This window comes from Cavia porcellus, unplaced genomic scaffold (assembly GCF_034190915.1).
Source record: "Cavia porcellus strain 051 isolate PalLab524CR breed Dunkin Hartley unplaced genomic scaffold, mCavPor4.1 scaffold_3, whole genome shotgun sequence".
Lineage (NCBI taxonomy): Eukaryota > Metazoa > Chordata > Mammalia > Rodentia > Caviidae > Cavia > Cavia porcellus.
Genome location: NW_026947486.1, coordinates 101,476,022 through 101,492,863, shown reverse-complemented (window position 1 = coordinate 101,492,863; position 16,842 = coordinate 101,476,022). Strand labels below are relative to the sequence as shown.

Below are 16,842 nucleotides of genomic sequence, written 5' to 3'. Positions count from 1 at the left end.
AAAAAATCTCATATTTATTTGTAATCAAGATAAGGTTGTAGCTACTACAATGACTGTAGCTAACTTTTCAAGCTACAATTGTCAGTATTAAATGCTAAAAACAATGTAATCAGTGTACTATGGTTGTAGACAGAAAAGTGATTCCAACTCAGAATGGGGACAGAAGTCAAATGTAATGTTTATTGCCACTGTTCAGGGAAGCATCTCTGAAGTTGTTCAAACAATTACTTAATGCAAGAGAACCAGGGATAGCATATACATTTCATTTTATTAAAATATTGTATAAATACAGAGCAGTTGGGCACATCCATTCTAAGGCACTATTCTGGTTTGAATGCAATTCCACAAGAGAAAAGAGAAGCCATTACATTCGGTATTTTTCATCTCTACATTCAGACTCCTCTCATATTACATGTTTATTGCTACTGGGATCTCAATTTTAACCCCAATTGTATAGCAGCATCATACAGGGACCTGGATGTGAAAAGTTAAAGACACATCCTGGCTCTGGCACTTGATATTATTTGGCACTTAATTACAAACTCTCTTGCATTGTTCTCTATGTGTTCCCCAACTCTTGTTTATAACTAGATACATTACAAACACTTTTATGAGCCTGACCCACGAACTGTATTTCTTTACTAGTGTCTGTTAAGCTTAGAATAGGACTAGTTAGGCACATAATAGATACTCCCAAACGCTTAGACATCAGTTGCAAGCAATTCAATGCAATAGAAGAGATATACTTCCCTAGTCCTAGTTAAGGAAAGAATGACTGGATAGCTTCATATAAGAAAAACACTTGAATGTTTTATTTCTTGTATCTCATAACAAGGAACTAGGCTCAATAAATATTTTCACATACTAACTGATTATGAGACTTCTTCCCTCATGTGGGAATTTGAGTTGTTACCAGGATTATATGAGAATGTTTATATAAGTAACAGCTGTGTGTGCATATGTAATTATAAGTAAAATTCAAAAAGGATGATAATCACTGACAACTTAATTTGCCTGAATTTGTGATCCTCACCTCCTTAAAATGGTATGTGTGTATGTATCTGTGTGTGTGTGTGTGTACTTATAAGGAAAATTAAGAGGTTAAGAATCACTGAGAAATTTATAAATGATATAAATTAGTGATCCTCACCTCCTTGAAATGATGTGTGTATTATACAAAAGATATGTATCTTTAAAGAATTTTTATAATACCTTTAAAACAACTGGAGATAACTAGCTTGGGAGCAACAGAACAATATTGATAGTTACAAAAGTATCTGTTTAAGGCAGTGCGTTCTAAGGGACAATTTGCAGAATAGTTCTGCCAGCTATTATTGGATGAACAAGAAAAAGGGTGTACTGGGTCCAAGTAAGTTTGGAAAATATTGAGCCAAAAGAGGTGCTTTCTCCTCCTTTTCTGGCAGACCTCTCCCAAAGTCTCATAAGCTGGTGTGCACTATGAATCCAGGAAGGGGAAATAGGAGGAAGCAATTCTGAAAACTTGCAGAATATCTTGCAGAAACAAATGTTTTGTGACACATTCTTAGCAAGATAATGAATTAAAGAATGGGTAAAATTTCAAAAGCACTGAAAGGAATATAAGTGAATATCAAAAGAGAGCAAAAAGCCATGGATACTGGTTCTTCAATTCAATCTCAGTTAAACTGCATCCTACTTGTACAATTTCAACACTCAAGTGGGTTCTTTACTTTTTGTGGTAATGAGATCAAGCCCAGGGCCTTCCCCAACCCTTTTCTGATTATTTTATTTTGAGACAAATTCTTGTAAGTCATCAATTTGCTGAGGCTGGACTTGAACATGCTATCCTCCTGCTTCAGCCCCCGCCCCCCAGAGTTCTGGGATTACATGTGTACAACATCAAACCTGGCTTCAAGTGGACCATTCCAGACCTAGAGCTTAATTACCAAACAAATACTCCCCTCCAAGCACTACCGCCACAGACTTCCAACTAAGCAGACCAGAAAACTTTGCAAAATTCACAAGGAAAGGTTAAAATATTAATTTTCTTAAACATAAATATTTTAATGCAAAGAGCCCAGTTCTCACCAGGCAAGTGATAACCCCTCCATCCTTGTGTTCCTCACATTTTATTTGGCAAAATTCACTGTCTCCCTTCCTGCCACCTAGGCACATCTAAAGTCTTTAGTTCACCTTTAATTACACAGCAGAATATGTATGGTACTGCTACAATAGATATGTCAGGTAGGCAAGGTTATCCATTATACTGATCCTACCCCTAAAGGGACTTTCATCATATTTATGCGTGGAACACAAAATTTTCCATTTTAATAAAAGAGGTGGAGACAGGATAAATCAAGTTAGGAAAACTGCTACTGTAGGTGGCTATTCTAGAGCTCATACACCTTGGAAGATGGATTTTAAACAAATAGTCTTCCTACATTTTGTAAAGAAAGGCTGAAATACATCAATACTTGGAATTCTTACACTGTCTGCAGTTTTAAATTGTCAAAATAAAAAATGCTAACAAAAACCAGCCCTCCAGTCCCACTCCCCCAAAGCTGTTCTCATGAGTTCAAACAAAAATGTCCTTCCAGAAAAACAGGTTACTACAGGTTACAATGTTTTCAAGTTAGTGTTAAGTTTCTGTAGGACCTGTTTCCCTCAACAATTCCTAAAGAAGTCCTCTAAAATGAGTGACTTGGTGCATAATAAGGCCTGCTCTCTGTCTGAAGCTTTTAGAACAATGACTACACTTGTATGGCTTTTCCCCTGTATGGATTCTTAAATGAATAACAAGGCTTGGTCTCTGCCTAAAGCTTTTCCCACAGTAATTACATTTAAAAGGTCTCTCTTCAGTATGTGTTCTCTGGTGCAAAGTAAGCGCAGTCAGTCTACTAAAACTTTTCCCACAATTAGGACATCTATGAGGTTTTTCACCTGTGTGAGTTTTCAGATGTCGTTTAAGACTTGACCCATGACAAAAACTTTTCCCACATTCAAGGCATTTGTATGTTTCCTCTTCAGAATGAGTTCTCTGGTGCCCAATAAGGTGTGACCGTCGCGTGAATCGCTTTTTACATACAGTACATTCATAGGGTCTCTCTCCTGTGTGAAGTCGCTGGTGTCTATAAAGGTCTGAACTACGAAGGAATCTTTTTCCACATTCAGGGCACTTGTGAGGTTCCTCTCCTGAATGAATTCTCTGGTGCCCAGTAAGTTGTGACTTCCGAGCAAAACATTTTCCACACTGCGCACATCGGTGAGGTTTCTCTCCTGGATTCTTTTTCTTTTGGGGCTTAGGGTTGAGAGGTTCTTCCAAGTTGGTGCTCTCAGGTGTCTCTCCTAAAGGGGGGTTTTGATTGTCCACAAGTTTTGTTAAATCTGTCTGTAAATCCTCCGGGGGTGGTTCCCACTGATTTTCTAATGGAACATAGTCTTTTTGCATAACGGGACCATGGAGAGAATTCCCCTCTAAAGTTACAATAAATGGATATATATTCTCCAGTTTTTTCTGTTTTGAAGCATCTTCTTCATTTCCTATCCCCATCTCAAAATCTGAGAAAAGAAATAAAAATTGAAGATGTTAATTGTATTCTAAGAGAAAAATAAATGAAGGAAATCCAAGAGTCATATTAAACCATTAGTAGGAATACAAAAATTCCTAAGTGGAATACCAAGCCCTTCACCTGGATTAAGGTTGCATTTTTCCATTCTTTCTTTCCTAGCACATCAATGAACAACTGCTTACCTATCTTGGAATCAAGTAATTGTTTCATTTCTTTGGAATCCTGTAAGTCCTTCACCCATGGCTCTTCTCGGGGCTCCAGTGGGAAGTTCACATCAAGCTTTGGCAATTGATATCCTGGTTATAGGAAAGAAAAGAAGCATAATCGTATAGTTCATCAAAGGGTTCTCCAGAATTCAGCTGATTTCTTGGACACGGGGCCCCTTAATATGCACTTCTTCCTCAGTTACTATGATTTAATCTGGATTCGCTTATAAGAGTTTTTTTTTAAAGATAAGAAGAAAACAAAAATAAAAAAAAAACATCCTTTTGTTCTCACTTAAAAACTACTCTCTAATCTATGGATGGTGAGAGAATCAATTGTGTGCTAGAATCAATTTGCTAAATTACTTATACACCTATTCTGATAATCTATTTAACTTAGAGCAAAAATATGATGTAAATGTTCAATAAAATTTTAGCATGCTAAGACAGGAAAATATTGCTGAATGCTGAGTCAAGACATAAAGGTAAAAGTAGTGGGTGGTAAACTGTTTAAGGGAATAAGTTCAGTTAAGACTGCCAAATTAAAATGGAAATTGAACTGGGCTGACAGCCAGGAAAAGTAGGCCTTGTTTCAGTTACTGTCCAGAAATAGGTTTTGTTGAAGTTAAATCAATTAATGATCAAACTGTGCTTCTAACTATCAGTGTAAGGACATGACACACAGGTGAAGTTTCTACCCCTTGCTCTCCCTGTCTCGCCACTGCTCCCAGCCCATCTTCACTGACAGCCACTGAGGTTGGCACCCTGTTTTCCATGCCACTTCGTCACTTTCACATCTCTGGCCAACTGTACTGCTTTGCAATGAAATGTGGGTTGGAAATGATCAATTTGAAATTTAAATGTGGGTAATTTTTATATATTAGTATTATTAAGATAGCATGAGCAAACTAGTATAGCTAATGTTAATTCAAAGGAAAATTTCACGTCTGAACATTATATCAAGATCTAAGAAGTAGACTAAAATGTCTTATTTTATTTGTTTTATGGAGTAAAGACCATATATTTCCTTTTAAATATTAGGCAACACAAAGATGGATTTCAAACAAACGCTGTTTAAATTTTCTATTTTGTTTTTATTTGGATGACACTAAAGGGTAATTGAATGTCAAATAAAAATGAGGGCCACAGATCAAACTAAAGCAGTTGTCCAATAAAATAGGGAGCCTTAGTGGTAAGATAGGGAAACTTAGTGGTAAATAGCAAAGGCTTAGGTGTAAAACATTGATTTATAATCTAAATTTAGAGGGAGCTTGTAGGTAGACTCCAGGAAAGTAATGACCTCTGAAAACCCATGTCTCAGTGAAACTAGTTATAACTTTTAAAAATAAAAAAACAAAACACATAAAGTCTATCCAAATGATCTTGAGATAAGAAAACAAAATGAGGACTAACCCTTTCAACTTCAATAGATGGGGGGACAATGTGATCTGACAACTATCACGCCCCACCCTCTTGCTCTGGCTCTCCTCCCCAAGAGTGGCCTGGAGCCACTGACCCTAAGCCTCTTTGTCACCTCTGCAGCTGCTTCAGCATCTACTCTCTAGGACATGCTGACAGAAGCCAAGCCTCCTCTGACAGCTATGATGTCTCTGCATGGCTCTGAATTGCTGCTACTGACTTTCTGAGGATCAGTAGAAAATGGCAACCGACAGGACAAAGATCAGGGAGGGATAGGGCCCACTGCTGACATCCCTGGAATCTCCAAAACCCAGTGGGCCTTGGTCAGCATAGCCATGTCTCTTGAAGAGCCCTTGAAAGAAGTAGCGGTAATGATTTTAGCCCCTCCATTTCTGGGAAACACAAGAGCTGTCAATCAAGCAGCTACTTCCCATGAAGTTTGGCAGATCTGTTAGTGAAGCTGACACTGCTCCACAGCCACTTGGGGAGATACTTGCCTTGGCCAAGCAGGAATGAACTTACCCCAGATAACACTACCTTATAAGCACTCTGAAAGTTTCTACAATTCAGTGTTCCGATGACCCCTTCATCCCCTCTGTTACTACTGTAAAAGTCCCCAAGAAGGGCTATGAAGTGCTTGTCCCTCCTTTATATAAGAACTCCTTTACACTTTTTGAATCAGTTTAACTCCTGTGCACTACCCACCTCTCCGGCAACACAAGGCCTAGTAATGCCTTGCTTGAGGAGACTTATGATTCATATCTTGGGTAAAGAGGGATGAGAAGGTTGCAATAAAAAGTGCTAATACTGGAGCTATTAGCCCTAAAAAGCTCTAGAAAACAGCAGAGCAGTGAAGAGCCAAGACTGGTGGGAACCAGGGGTGACTTGCAGTGAACTGTAGAGACACCACAGAGGAAACAGAAGCTATTGCAAGATCTGGGGAAAGCAGCCAAGGTAGTTATGGCCTTAACTCCTGAGGTGCTAAGAGAGGTGGCAGGAGCTACCAAGAGCTGGAACATCAAGAACTCAGAGGCACTGGTCCTGAAAGCTCAGAACTGTAACCCTGAAGGGTAAGAGTCACTGGTACTCAACTAGAACTGCTAACATCAAGTTTGCTATTTCTACCTGCATTGAGTAAAAGGACCCTCAGCCAACTGGTGACAGTCCTTAAGGACACAAAGCAAATGAAGAAAGATTTGAGAAAATCTGTTAAAATTCTTTAAGAACAATGTGACTTCAAGGTATCTCAATGGCTCCCCTTATCTCTCACTTTCAGTTACTTCCACCACAGAATGGTGTAGCCAAGAGGCCTGGATACCCTCTGTCCCACAGCTACATGCAGGGACTTTTACTAAAATATATGCAAGGTGATATACTCAATGTCACCTTGCTTTTCCCTAAGACCCCATTCATTTTTCACTTTTGCCTCTGCTCTTATGACAGCATACCATAATTTGCAAAATTTGTTATCAAGTTCGCTGATTCTCTCTTCTGATGGATCACATCAGAACCACTTTAGTGATTCTTTTCATCACAGTATGCTAGTTTAGATCTACAACGTCCCTTACAGGGTCATGTGTTAAAGGCTTGGTCCCCAGCTTGACACTACTGGGAGGTGGTAAAAACTTTAAGATATGGGACTTCGTGAGGGGGGATACCCTTAAAGAGGATTGTGGGACCCCAGTCTCTTCTCTTTCTTTTTCATTCATGGCTATGAGATAAATTGCTTTGTTCCACCATGTGCTCTTTACCCTCATGTGCTGCCTTTCCACAATCCAAAAATCAAAGGGGCCAGCCACTCTAACCCTCCACAACTATGAGTCAAAATAAAACTTCATTTTTCTAAACAGATTATCTCAGGCATTTGTTATATTAATGGAAAACTGAGAGTTATTTGATTTTTCAACTCTGAAATTTCCATTTGATTTGTTTTTATAATTTGTTTATTGATATTCTCCAATATGATACTGCTGTAACATTTTTACTTTTTAAATCACATTTTCCTCAAGTTCTTGAAACATGTTAATAATGACAACCTTGTAGTCTGTTAAAACTGGTACCTAGTAAAAACTCATGAGCAGGCTCTGTTGCCTTTTCCCCTCAATAATATGGGTTCATACTTTCCCATTTAATGCATGCCTCATAATTTTCTTGGAAACTGGACATTTTAGATAATATATTACAGCAACTCTATGTCATCCCCCCAGAACTTTGCACTGTGTTTTTTATTTGTTTAGTGAATGGCTAGCCAATTTTAGTGAAGTCTAATCCCTACAATAATAAGTATTATTAAGAAATGTTAATCTGACATTAAATGTTAATCTGTTCTCCTGGGGCAAATCCTTATGTATGCACAGTCGTCCTTGAACCAGTTATTTCTACTAGTCAGCAGAAAAAAAATTGAAAAAAAATTATGGCCCCAAATTCTCCAGGTATATTGAGAAAAATTAATCCAGTACCTAGTAAGTATAATGAACTCCAAACAGGATGAACACAAGGGGACCCACAAACATATCATATTATCGAGGGGGTCCATAGACATATACTAAAAATCACACCCAAAAACCCTTGAAAGACAGGAAGCAAGCAATGACTAGTCAGTTACAAGTGAAACTCAATGAAATAAAAAACTCAGTTCACATAGAAACAATGGAGGCTAGGAGGCAGCGAGATGACATGACATACTCAAAGTGAAGGGAGAAAAATGAAAATTTTTCAACCAAGAATCTTATATTCAGAAAAACTATCTTTCAAAAATGAATATACAATAGATATTCTTAAGAAACAAAATTGAGAGAACAAATTTTAGTAGACTTGGAAGTTCCTCATGCCAAATGGAAATTGATCCACATTTTAAAAAACAGCAAAGATAAAGGTAATTATGTAATTAGGAAGGATAGTTTAACTGAAAGTGTTTGTTTCTTTTCCTAACAACTGAAAAGGCAAGTGCTGTAACAGAAATGTAATGTGCTTGCTAATAAGAGCACAGGTAAGATGGGTAAGAGCAAAGTTATACAGGGCCAAAGAAATAACTGCTTTGGTAACTCAAATCCACAGGAACAAATAAAGAAAATCAGAAATGATAAATAATGTGAATACAACAGAAGTTGGAGTAGATCTTTTGTAGATGGGAAGAGGATCTAGGGATGGAGGGAGAAGAGAGAGAAGGTTAAGGGAAGTATAAGGACTACAATATGATAAGTACATGTACCAACTCCACATGCTGAATGTATTCATTATTATTGCAAACATATACTAATAAAAATAAATTTAACAAAAACTTTTTAAAAGAAAACATAAAAATTATACTATGTATGTGTTTTCTTTCTCTCAGCTTCTGTAAAAGTCTTAAAATTATACAAAGTAATAACTACAAGAATGAACTGTTACAATATTTTGATATACTGAGTATGACAGCAATATCACAAAAAGGAAGAAATTGGTATAAAACTATATAAAACAAATATTTCTATATCTCATTGGTATTAAGTTACTATGTCTTTGAAGCTGATTATAAATTCAGATATTCATGGAAAACCACAGATTGATAACTAAGGAAGTAAACTTAAAATTTTTGAAAATTCACTAAGTAAAATGTTATAAATGTTTACTCAATGTAGAAAAAAGCAACAGAAAGGGTCAAAGGAACAATAAGGGCATGAAACTGAAATAGAAAGTAAAATGACAGATTAAATCTAACCAAGTTCAAAAGATAAAATGTGAATGGATTAAGCAATTCAATGAAAAGGTAAGAGAAGCTCATACTGGGATTTTTTTAAAGGTCCAGCTCTATATTGACTATAGAAGATACACTTTAGGTTCAAAGCTAAAGAGACTGAAAGTAAAGATACGGAGAAACACATACTATAAATAATATGCACAAAATAATGAAGCAACCTAGATATTAAAACTAGAAAAAGTCAGGTATGGTAGCACATGCCTATACTCCCAGGATTCTGGGAAACTAAGACAGGAGGATCACAAGTTCAGGCAGAGCCTTGGTAACTTAGCAACTCGGCAAGACCCTGTCTCAAAATAGAAAAGGACTGGGGAGGGAGCTCAGTGCAAGGGCTCTGCATTCAATCATTAGTATTAGCAAAGAAAGAAAGAAAGAAACAACATAGAGAAGAGAAACAGCAATTAATCCTTCTACGTTCAGTTTCTTCATTTGAAAACGGGGTGGTGGGTAATCAAGCCAAGCATGATGGCACATGCCTATACATACCTGTATTCTCAGTACTCTGATAGACTAAGATAGGATCAAGCCCACTCTGGGCAACTTAGCAATTCAGTGAGAACCTTTGTCTAAATAAAACATGTAAAAAGGGATAGGGATATAGTTCTATGCGAAAGCCCTGGGTTCAATTTCCAGCGTATATGTGTCTGTCTGCCTCTCTCTCTCTCTCTCTCTCTCTCTCTCTCTCTCTCTCTGCCCCCCCCACAGAGTAACTGCAGACAAAGATAATGATTTTATGATGATAAAGAGAATAAATCTATCAGGAAACTATAACAGCTAAGAACATATATGTAGTCAAAATACATGAAGCAAAAACTGACAAATGTAGCAGAACTAGACAGTCCTACAGTAGTCTACAGTAGGATACTTCAATGCATCCTGCAAAAGTAGACAGAAAATCTGGGTAAAAGTTCAGCAACAGAAGATATAGAAAATAATATAAACAAACTAAACATAACAGACATTCATAGAACATTCTAACAACAGAACACATTCTTCAAAAACACACAGAGAAAAATTTCCAGAGCATATTAGACACTGCACCATAAAATAAACATTCCAAAATGTAGAAGTATCAAAATTACAAAGCATAGTCTCCCACCAAAATAAAATAAAAAATTGGAATTTTCACAAATAAGTAGAAATTACACAGTATGTTCCTTAATCAGTTTAAAACAATCAAAAAATAAATCAGAAATATTTTGAGATAAATAAAAATGAACACACAGCATACCAAAATGTAAGGAATATACATAAAGCTTGCTTATAAGGAAATTTATACCTGTGAATCCCATTAAACAGAAGGAAAAACTGAAATAATAACCTAATTTTCCACCTTAAAATTATAGAAAAAGACAGCAAATTAAGCTGTAAACAACTAGAAAGGAAATAAGAAAGATTACGGTGGTTAGCTAATGAAATAGAAATGATAAAATCATTGAAACCAAGGCTGTTTCTTTGAAAACAACAAAATTGGGCTGGGGATTTAGCTCAGCGGCATAAGCACCTGCCTTGTTAAGCGCATGGTTGTGAGTTCAATCCCTGGTATCAACAACAACAAAAAAAAAAAAAAAAAAAAAAAAAAAAGAAAGAAAACAAAATTGACAAAGATTACCCTAGATTGGCCAAGAGTTCTTCTTTTTTTCTAATGCTAGTATCCTCCTTGAATCATTTCCTATTTTTAACTAACAGTCTTTTGTTTTTCAAGGAATGTGTCTGTGTGTTTACTTATATAAACATCATTAAATGACCAACCTGTGTGCACACCTGTTTGTGTGTGACATGCACATTTTGTATCTACCCAATAACTTAGTTTTTTGGTGACAGGGACAAATTCCAACCTTTGAAATAAAATTAATCAATTTGTTACATTACTTTTAAATTTCTTCTCACATAGCCAGTATCTTGCGCTTTTCCTCTCCAATAGGATGCACTAATGTGATACAACAAAATTTTCTCATTAAAAAAGGTAAAATGAATAAGTAACCATTAAATGATGGAACAGTAAATCTTCTATAGTTTTGCAAAGCTAAGCATATTTTATTGATTTAAACAGTGATATAAACAGGATAATATCCTGGCCTCAAATTTGTACTTTTAAAAACTTAATTATACCCATTTTTTTGGTAAATACAATTTCCACATGATTCAGAGTAAAATATTAACATCAATAATACTGTTGCTGTATGATCTTTGTACCTGCAACACTGACAAAAGAAACATAATTAACATGGAGAATCAGAATGTACAGGAAGAAAAATTCATAATTTAATAGGACTAGTTAAGTTCTATCATTTGTTGAAAGTAAATATACATAATCTTTTAAAATTTAGCGTATCATGAAATGAAGGTAAAGATTGGAACATAAATGACAATATTATATAGTTCCACTTTGACATGGCCCTTTGCTAGTCATGAGTGCATCAGACATTGCTACTTCTGTAATTTGGACTGTTCTCACCTAATTCCCTTATGTCATCTTCTTCTGTTCCCAGTATTATGCAGTCAGAGCACCAACATGTTGAAGCTGTATCTCAGAGAGAAAAGGGAGAGGACTCTTGGCTTCACATGAGCTAAAGCCTTAGTGGAGACAAAGAAAGAGCTGGGCCATGGAGTATGTGTACCAAGAAACAAAAAGCCCACAGGGAAGGGAAACGGAGGGGGATCTGGGCCATGTGGTACAGTGGCCTTTCTCCTCCCAGAAGTTTTCCTTCTAGAATTCACCTTGTCCTGTCTGAGGCCATGCTTCTCAAGCTTTTGTGTGGGCAACAGTCACCTGGTGCACTTGAACATGCCCAGGTGATACAGACATACAATATACGACATACTGATCTAGGTAGGGATTTCATGATATATGTATTTCTCCTTCATTATGAAAAATAATGAAGCTTCTTAAAGGATCTAAAGAGAGCATGTTGCTGGAGTATTAAGTTTGAATGAGGCTCTTAAGCTACTGCAGCCCTAGGTACATGCAATAACACAGATCCTGCAGATCAAAATTTGCTGAACAAATGAGGCTGCATCCAGGGTACCTAGCATTCTTGATCAAAGTCCTCTGAGCACTGATTTCCTCACTTCTCAATGCTATTCTCTCCAAAGTGCATTGTTCCCTGCTATTCCAGGAAGAGAAATTTTCCTTACTCTGTCTTTTTTTCTCCTTGTTTTTACCCTTTCTCCTCTTTCTCCTCCTGTCTTCTTTCTCCTACTCCTCTTAGAATAGAATGGTCTATTCCCACTGGGAAACCTACATTTCCAACCCAACCCCAGCCCTTAAGCAATCTTGAGCTCTCACACAGAAACCAAAGAGCAAAAAGAAGACATTCTCCTTACCAGGGTCCAGAAAGGACTGGCATGCTCCAGCAGCACCGTAGTTCAGCTCCTGCGGCCCTGCTTGTGGGATCCAGGCCTCTGTGACTGGGGCCTCCTGGACAGGGCCCATTACCTGAAGATCAGGTGACTCCAGATGCATATCTGGTGGCATGGGTACTGTTCCAACTGGTGCCAGTTCTTCTAAGAGTATGTCATGCATATCAACCTGGGGGAAATGCCAGAACCTGATGCTTTCTGTCCAGACCTGCTGAATGTATGGTTAGCTTTTTCTCATTCAGAAGTAGTACACTGGCCATCAGCAGTACAAAGAGAGCCATGGATATAATTATAAATGATTCAGTGGCCACATGAAACAGTACATGAGAAGAAATACAACAGGTCAACCTACACAGCTGATATACTGAATCCAAGATATCCCAGCCATTAGTATTTCAGTAGGTCATCAATTTAACTCCACCTACTGTCCCCCTTAATACTAAATCTTCTGAATGTGGTATGCATTTCCCACTCAATGCAGGGTGTGAGTCAGCACTGGCCACACTTTAAGTGCTCAAGTTCAACCCATTGTTAGTGGCTCCTATACTGAGCAGGGATTCCCTAGATCACTAGGAGATAAATTCATACAAAGGCAACAAAATGACAGATAAAAAGAAAGGGAAACCACTAGGCCAAGCTACTCTAGGGAGGCAGGAATGATTGGAAGACTGCTGATTTGCCCTGGAACCCGCCAGCTCCTGCTAAACTCACCTCATCCCACACCCAGGGTCTCTGATGTCCAAATGGAAGCACAAGCTCCCTCCTTCCAGACACTGCCCTCTGCTCAGCCTGCCCTTCCCGAAGAGGCTTTGTATGGTAGTGGCTCTAAACAAGGGGCACTGCTAAGCCCCTGCCCGCTAGTGGACCAGAAACAAGAGCTCTCAATGTAGAGTTTTTCCATTTTCCTACCAATTGTGGAATCTACCTCCAAGAGTCTGTGTAGGTAAAACCACATCCTATTGATCAGAAACAAAGCATTTTTGCATACTTTAGCATGGCTTGGGTTTTCTAGGAATGTCTTACTGTGCAAATCCCAGGAAGACTCCACTATTTATTGTTCTAGTTGATAAAGGACTTGTTGCGTTTTGAAAACTTACATGAGAAACATCAATATTGTTCATAGTACTTGAGTCGTAGTCTGAAATCCTGACTGCCCCATCACAGTGATTCTAAGTAGAAATAAAGGTATCTGACCACTTCATGAATTCTTCTGCTGAAGTCAAGTCTAGGCATTCTTATGCAGAAATGCCTACTAGCTTATAATGGACTGTGCTCCTTTCCCTTTTTATCTGTTCTAGACTCGAGCTGACTAGGGTTTGACAAGCTGCTTCCGTAAGGAGCCAAACAGTAAATATTTTCAGTTTTAGGGACTACATTTATTGTCTCATTTATTTTCTTTCTTTCTTTTTTTTCCCCAAAAGAAACACTTTAACAAAGGAAAAAGTCTACTCCCAAGTACACATAAAAAGAGCCAAGATCAAATACAGCAAATTATTGACAATTCTGGTTGATATATGTGGACTGTTTGTAAATCTCATTTACAGATAGGAAAAGACACATTATAATGTCTATGTTAAAGAACAGCATGAAGTCTATTCAGGGTGGAGAACTGCTGACTTATATGTTAACTGCAGTAGATTAAAATGAAAAGGACTATGGAAAAACTATAATAACACAAGGATAAAATATCTGGTCTTGACCCAGCTGCTTTGGTTCCTCTTTTGGTCTAACAACAAAGACCCCAAACCTTTTTCTCACCTGTTGTTCTGGTATCTCAAGTTCTCTCTGTAGGTCTTCTATCAGTGATACAACTCTTTCTCTATTTTCTGGGCAGTGTTCCCTCACCCAGGTTTCTATCTCTGTGGGCAAAATAGTGAGAAATTGCTCCAGTACAAGCAGCTCCAGGATTTGTTCCTTAGAACGCATCTTTGGCTTTAGCCACTGACAGCAAAGCTCCCACAGTTTGTTGAAGGCTTCATGAGGCCCAGCTGCTTCAGTATATTGGAACTGCCTGAAGCGCTGGCGGAAGACCTCACAGTCAGTGTCATACTCTTGTAGCACAGAGCCCTGATTCAAGGAGGCCTGGATTGCACAGCCCAAGGCCACAGCCATAGCCCCTTCCAGAAGCTTAGAGTTTATCTGGTGCCTGAGGTCTCAGATTCCAGTTTGTTTGTCTCTGTAATAGTCCTGCGGGGAGCCACCTGCAGCTGAAGGAAGGGAGACACAAGAAATGACAACAGCAGTGGTTACAATAGGGCACACTCAATGCCCTTAACTTATGTTTTTAACCAAAGTGAACAACTCATAATCTTTCTGATCATTTTGAGAGTCTGGTAAAAGCTAGACTCACTTCGGAGAAAAATATCCATATACATCCAATTCCTAATACATTTCAATAGTTTAAAAAATCTCAAAGTTCCTCCACATACTCTCTACAATGGTGTTCTACAATATGCTAGCCACTTGCACCACGTAGCACATGACTTCAAAATTCAGTTTCTCAGCTGAATTTCATGTTCTAGCTAAATTTCATGTTGCACAATAAATATCACTGCCAAATTTCTACTGGCGAGCTCTGCTCTGTAATTCCACAGTCCCAATGACATGAACCTTACCCGTAATAAGTCCCCATAGATCTACTGATATTTAACCCCACTGCCAGTCTAATTCCAAGTATCTTGTGTTTCTGAATATATGAAAATACTGTATAGGAAGCCTGTGAACATTATTTTTAAATAATTTTGAATATCCATATAGCTCTCAGTATACCTTAATATCATTCAATCAAGGTGAATCTAGGTAGAGTTATGTTTTGTAAAAACAGAAGATTGTCGATCTCTCATTCTTCTCCACCCAAAACATGTATAGTTCAGTCAAAATCACTAAGAATCTCATTCTTCTATAACATGTCAAGTAGCTCTCCTATGAGAAAAATATACTGCATAGGACAAGCCATGAGGAATCTCCTCTGAATTCGTAATGAAGGACTCATCAAATTCATATAATATACCAGGCACTGTTCTAAGTATCCTGCATATATCAATTCAGTTAAACCTCTTCCAACTTTAGGAGCAAGATATTAATGTGATTTCCCCAATGAAGATGAGGAATGGAGATTTGACACCTAGTGGAATTGAGTAACTCCTCCAAGGTCATAGTGAAAATGCCAAAGGGAAATGGTTATGAGGTTAGAATCGATACTCCCCCATAATTAGAATATCTAAAACCATCGCTGTGTTTTTATTGAGATTGCAGAAGAGGCTAATAAGTGGTCCTAAACAGGTCTCAGGACTTTTACCTGCCCATGTACTAGAGTTCTCTCTGCATTTGCTGAATCAATCTCTGTCTCTTTATCTCTGCTCCCATATCACCCTTTATTATGATGTTGACCTGAATTTTGTGGAAGATGAATTTAGGCATAATAACCGGCTAGCTGTGTGGCCCTGACAGCCAGTGGCCATCTGAAACATGCATAATTGTAACATTAACTTCATAAAATATCTTGCCTGGATCCAACTGCATGGAAAGCGAATAGCGGTGTGCCTGGCACAAGGAAAAGGTTCAATTAAGATTTGTTGCTGGTCAAGACTCCTTTCTAGGAAGCTTCTACTTTCCTGAGCCTAGCCGTCTAACCGTTGCTGGAAGGCAGCCAGGAACTGTGTTTTTTTGGCGGTGGACCCACCCGTTAATCCGATCCAGCCTCACAGCTGGCCAGCCCTCCCTAACTGACCCAAAACCTTCCACCACGTCTACCAGGGAAATGACCCTCTGAGTTTCCTTTCATCGACCCTTCCCAGTTAAAAGTTAATTTCACTGGGGAACCGATTTCCCCCAAAACCTCCCTGTAGTGAACCCACCTTCACCGGGCCTACGAGTCCAGCAATGTGAGAAAAGAGGGCACTTGGTTAAAGGCAAGAGTGACATATCCCTGAAAAGTCTAAAAACCGGTTTAAAAAAGGACTCTGGTGTTCTGGGTGTGGTCCCCGAGCGCTGCTGGGCATCCAGGTCCTGCCGCCCAGAGGAGCACTCCCAGCCCGGAGGACTCCCAGAAAGGCCTGGCCGGGTCTCAAGGAGCGGCGGCGGGGTCCCTGATTCGATAGGGGCCCGCCGCCCCTCGAAGCGTTCGGCGCCCGCCGCCCGCGACACATCTGGAATCCACCGGTTCGCCTGGCCCAAGCCAGCGAAGGGAACCCCGCTACCCGCACCCGCGCCCCAGGGACGGCCACACCCTCTGGTCGCTCCGGGACTCACCGCCTCAGCGCCCACTGCTCTCCCAAGCTCACCGGCAAATGCCCAGGACGCAGGCGCGGAGTCGTGTTGTGAACTACATCTCCCGACAGCCCTGACGCCGCCCGCTGCGTTTAGAGCCCATAAGGATGTTGACGTGGGAGGGGCTGGGGCTCTCTGGAGCTTCCTAGCTTTAAACTGCATTGGAAATGCTCCCGTTTCCGGTCTAATGACTTCGTACCCCAGGGGGCCTAGTGGGGCGAACCAGGGTTCAGGAACTGAGTGAGGCCTTCTGCCCAATTTTCTTAGCGTAACCAGAGCAGATGGAAACATTTTTAAAATC

At 39.0% G+C, this 16,842-nt stretch overlaps 1 protein-coding gene across 3 annotated transcripts; it reads right to left on the bottom strand.

The window, feature by feature from the left end:
- Positions 1-249: 249 nt before the first annotated feature.
- On the bottom strand, positions 250-16,611 carry Znf449 (zinc finger protein 449). Of its 3 annotated transcripts, none has more exons than XM_013146961.3 (6): positions 16,524-16,611; positions 14,031-14,479; positions 12,237-12,441; positions 11,368-11,433; positions 3,731-3,844; positions 250-3,537 (listed from the first exon to the last, which is right to left on the bottom strand). In XM_013146961.3, the coding sequence occupies exons 2-6, from the start codon at positions 14,382-14,384 to the stop codon at positions 2,654-2,656; spliced, it is 1,623 nt and encodes a 540-aa protein (XP_013002415.1). In that variant the 5' UTR covers positions 14,385-14,479; positions 16,524-16,611; the 3' UTR covers positions 250-2,653. The 3 variants fall into 3 exon arrangements, with proteins under 3 accessions (XP_013002415.1, XP_063102514.1, XP_003464766.1); XM_063246444.1 differs by having other exon boundaries at positions 14,031-14,473; positions 16,524-16,600; XM_003464718.5 differs by lacking the exon at positions 11,368-11,433.
- Between the last annotated feature and the right edge of the window lie 231 nt (positions 16,612-16,842).

Coding starts and splice junctions, on each gene's coding strand:
- Znf449 (XM_013146961.3), bottom strand. CDS start 14,384: ATGGCTGTGGCCTTGGGCTGTGCAATCCAGGCCTCCTTGAATCAGGGC. Junction 3,845..11,367: donor AGATGACATAAGGGAATTAG/GTGAGAACAGTC, acceptor TCCTATAACCAG/GATATCAATTGCCAAAGCTT. Junction 3,538..3,730: donor ATTACTTGATTCCAAGATAG/GTAAGCAGTTGT, acceptor TTCTTTTCTCAG/ATTTTGAGATGGGGATAGGA.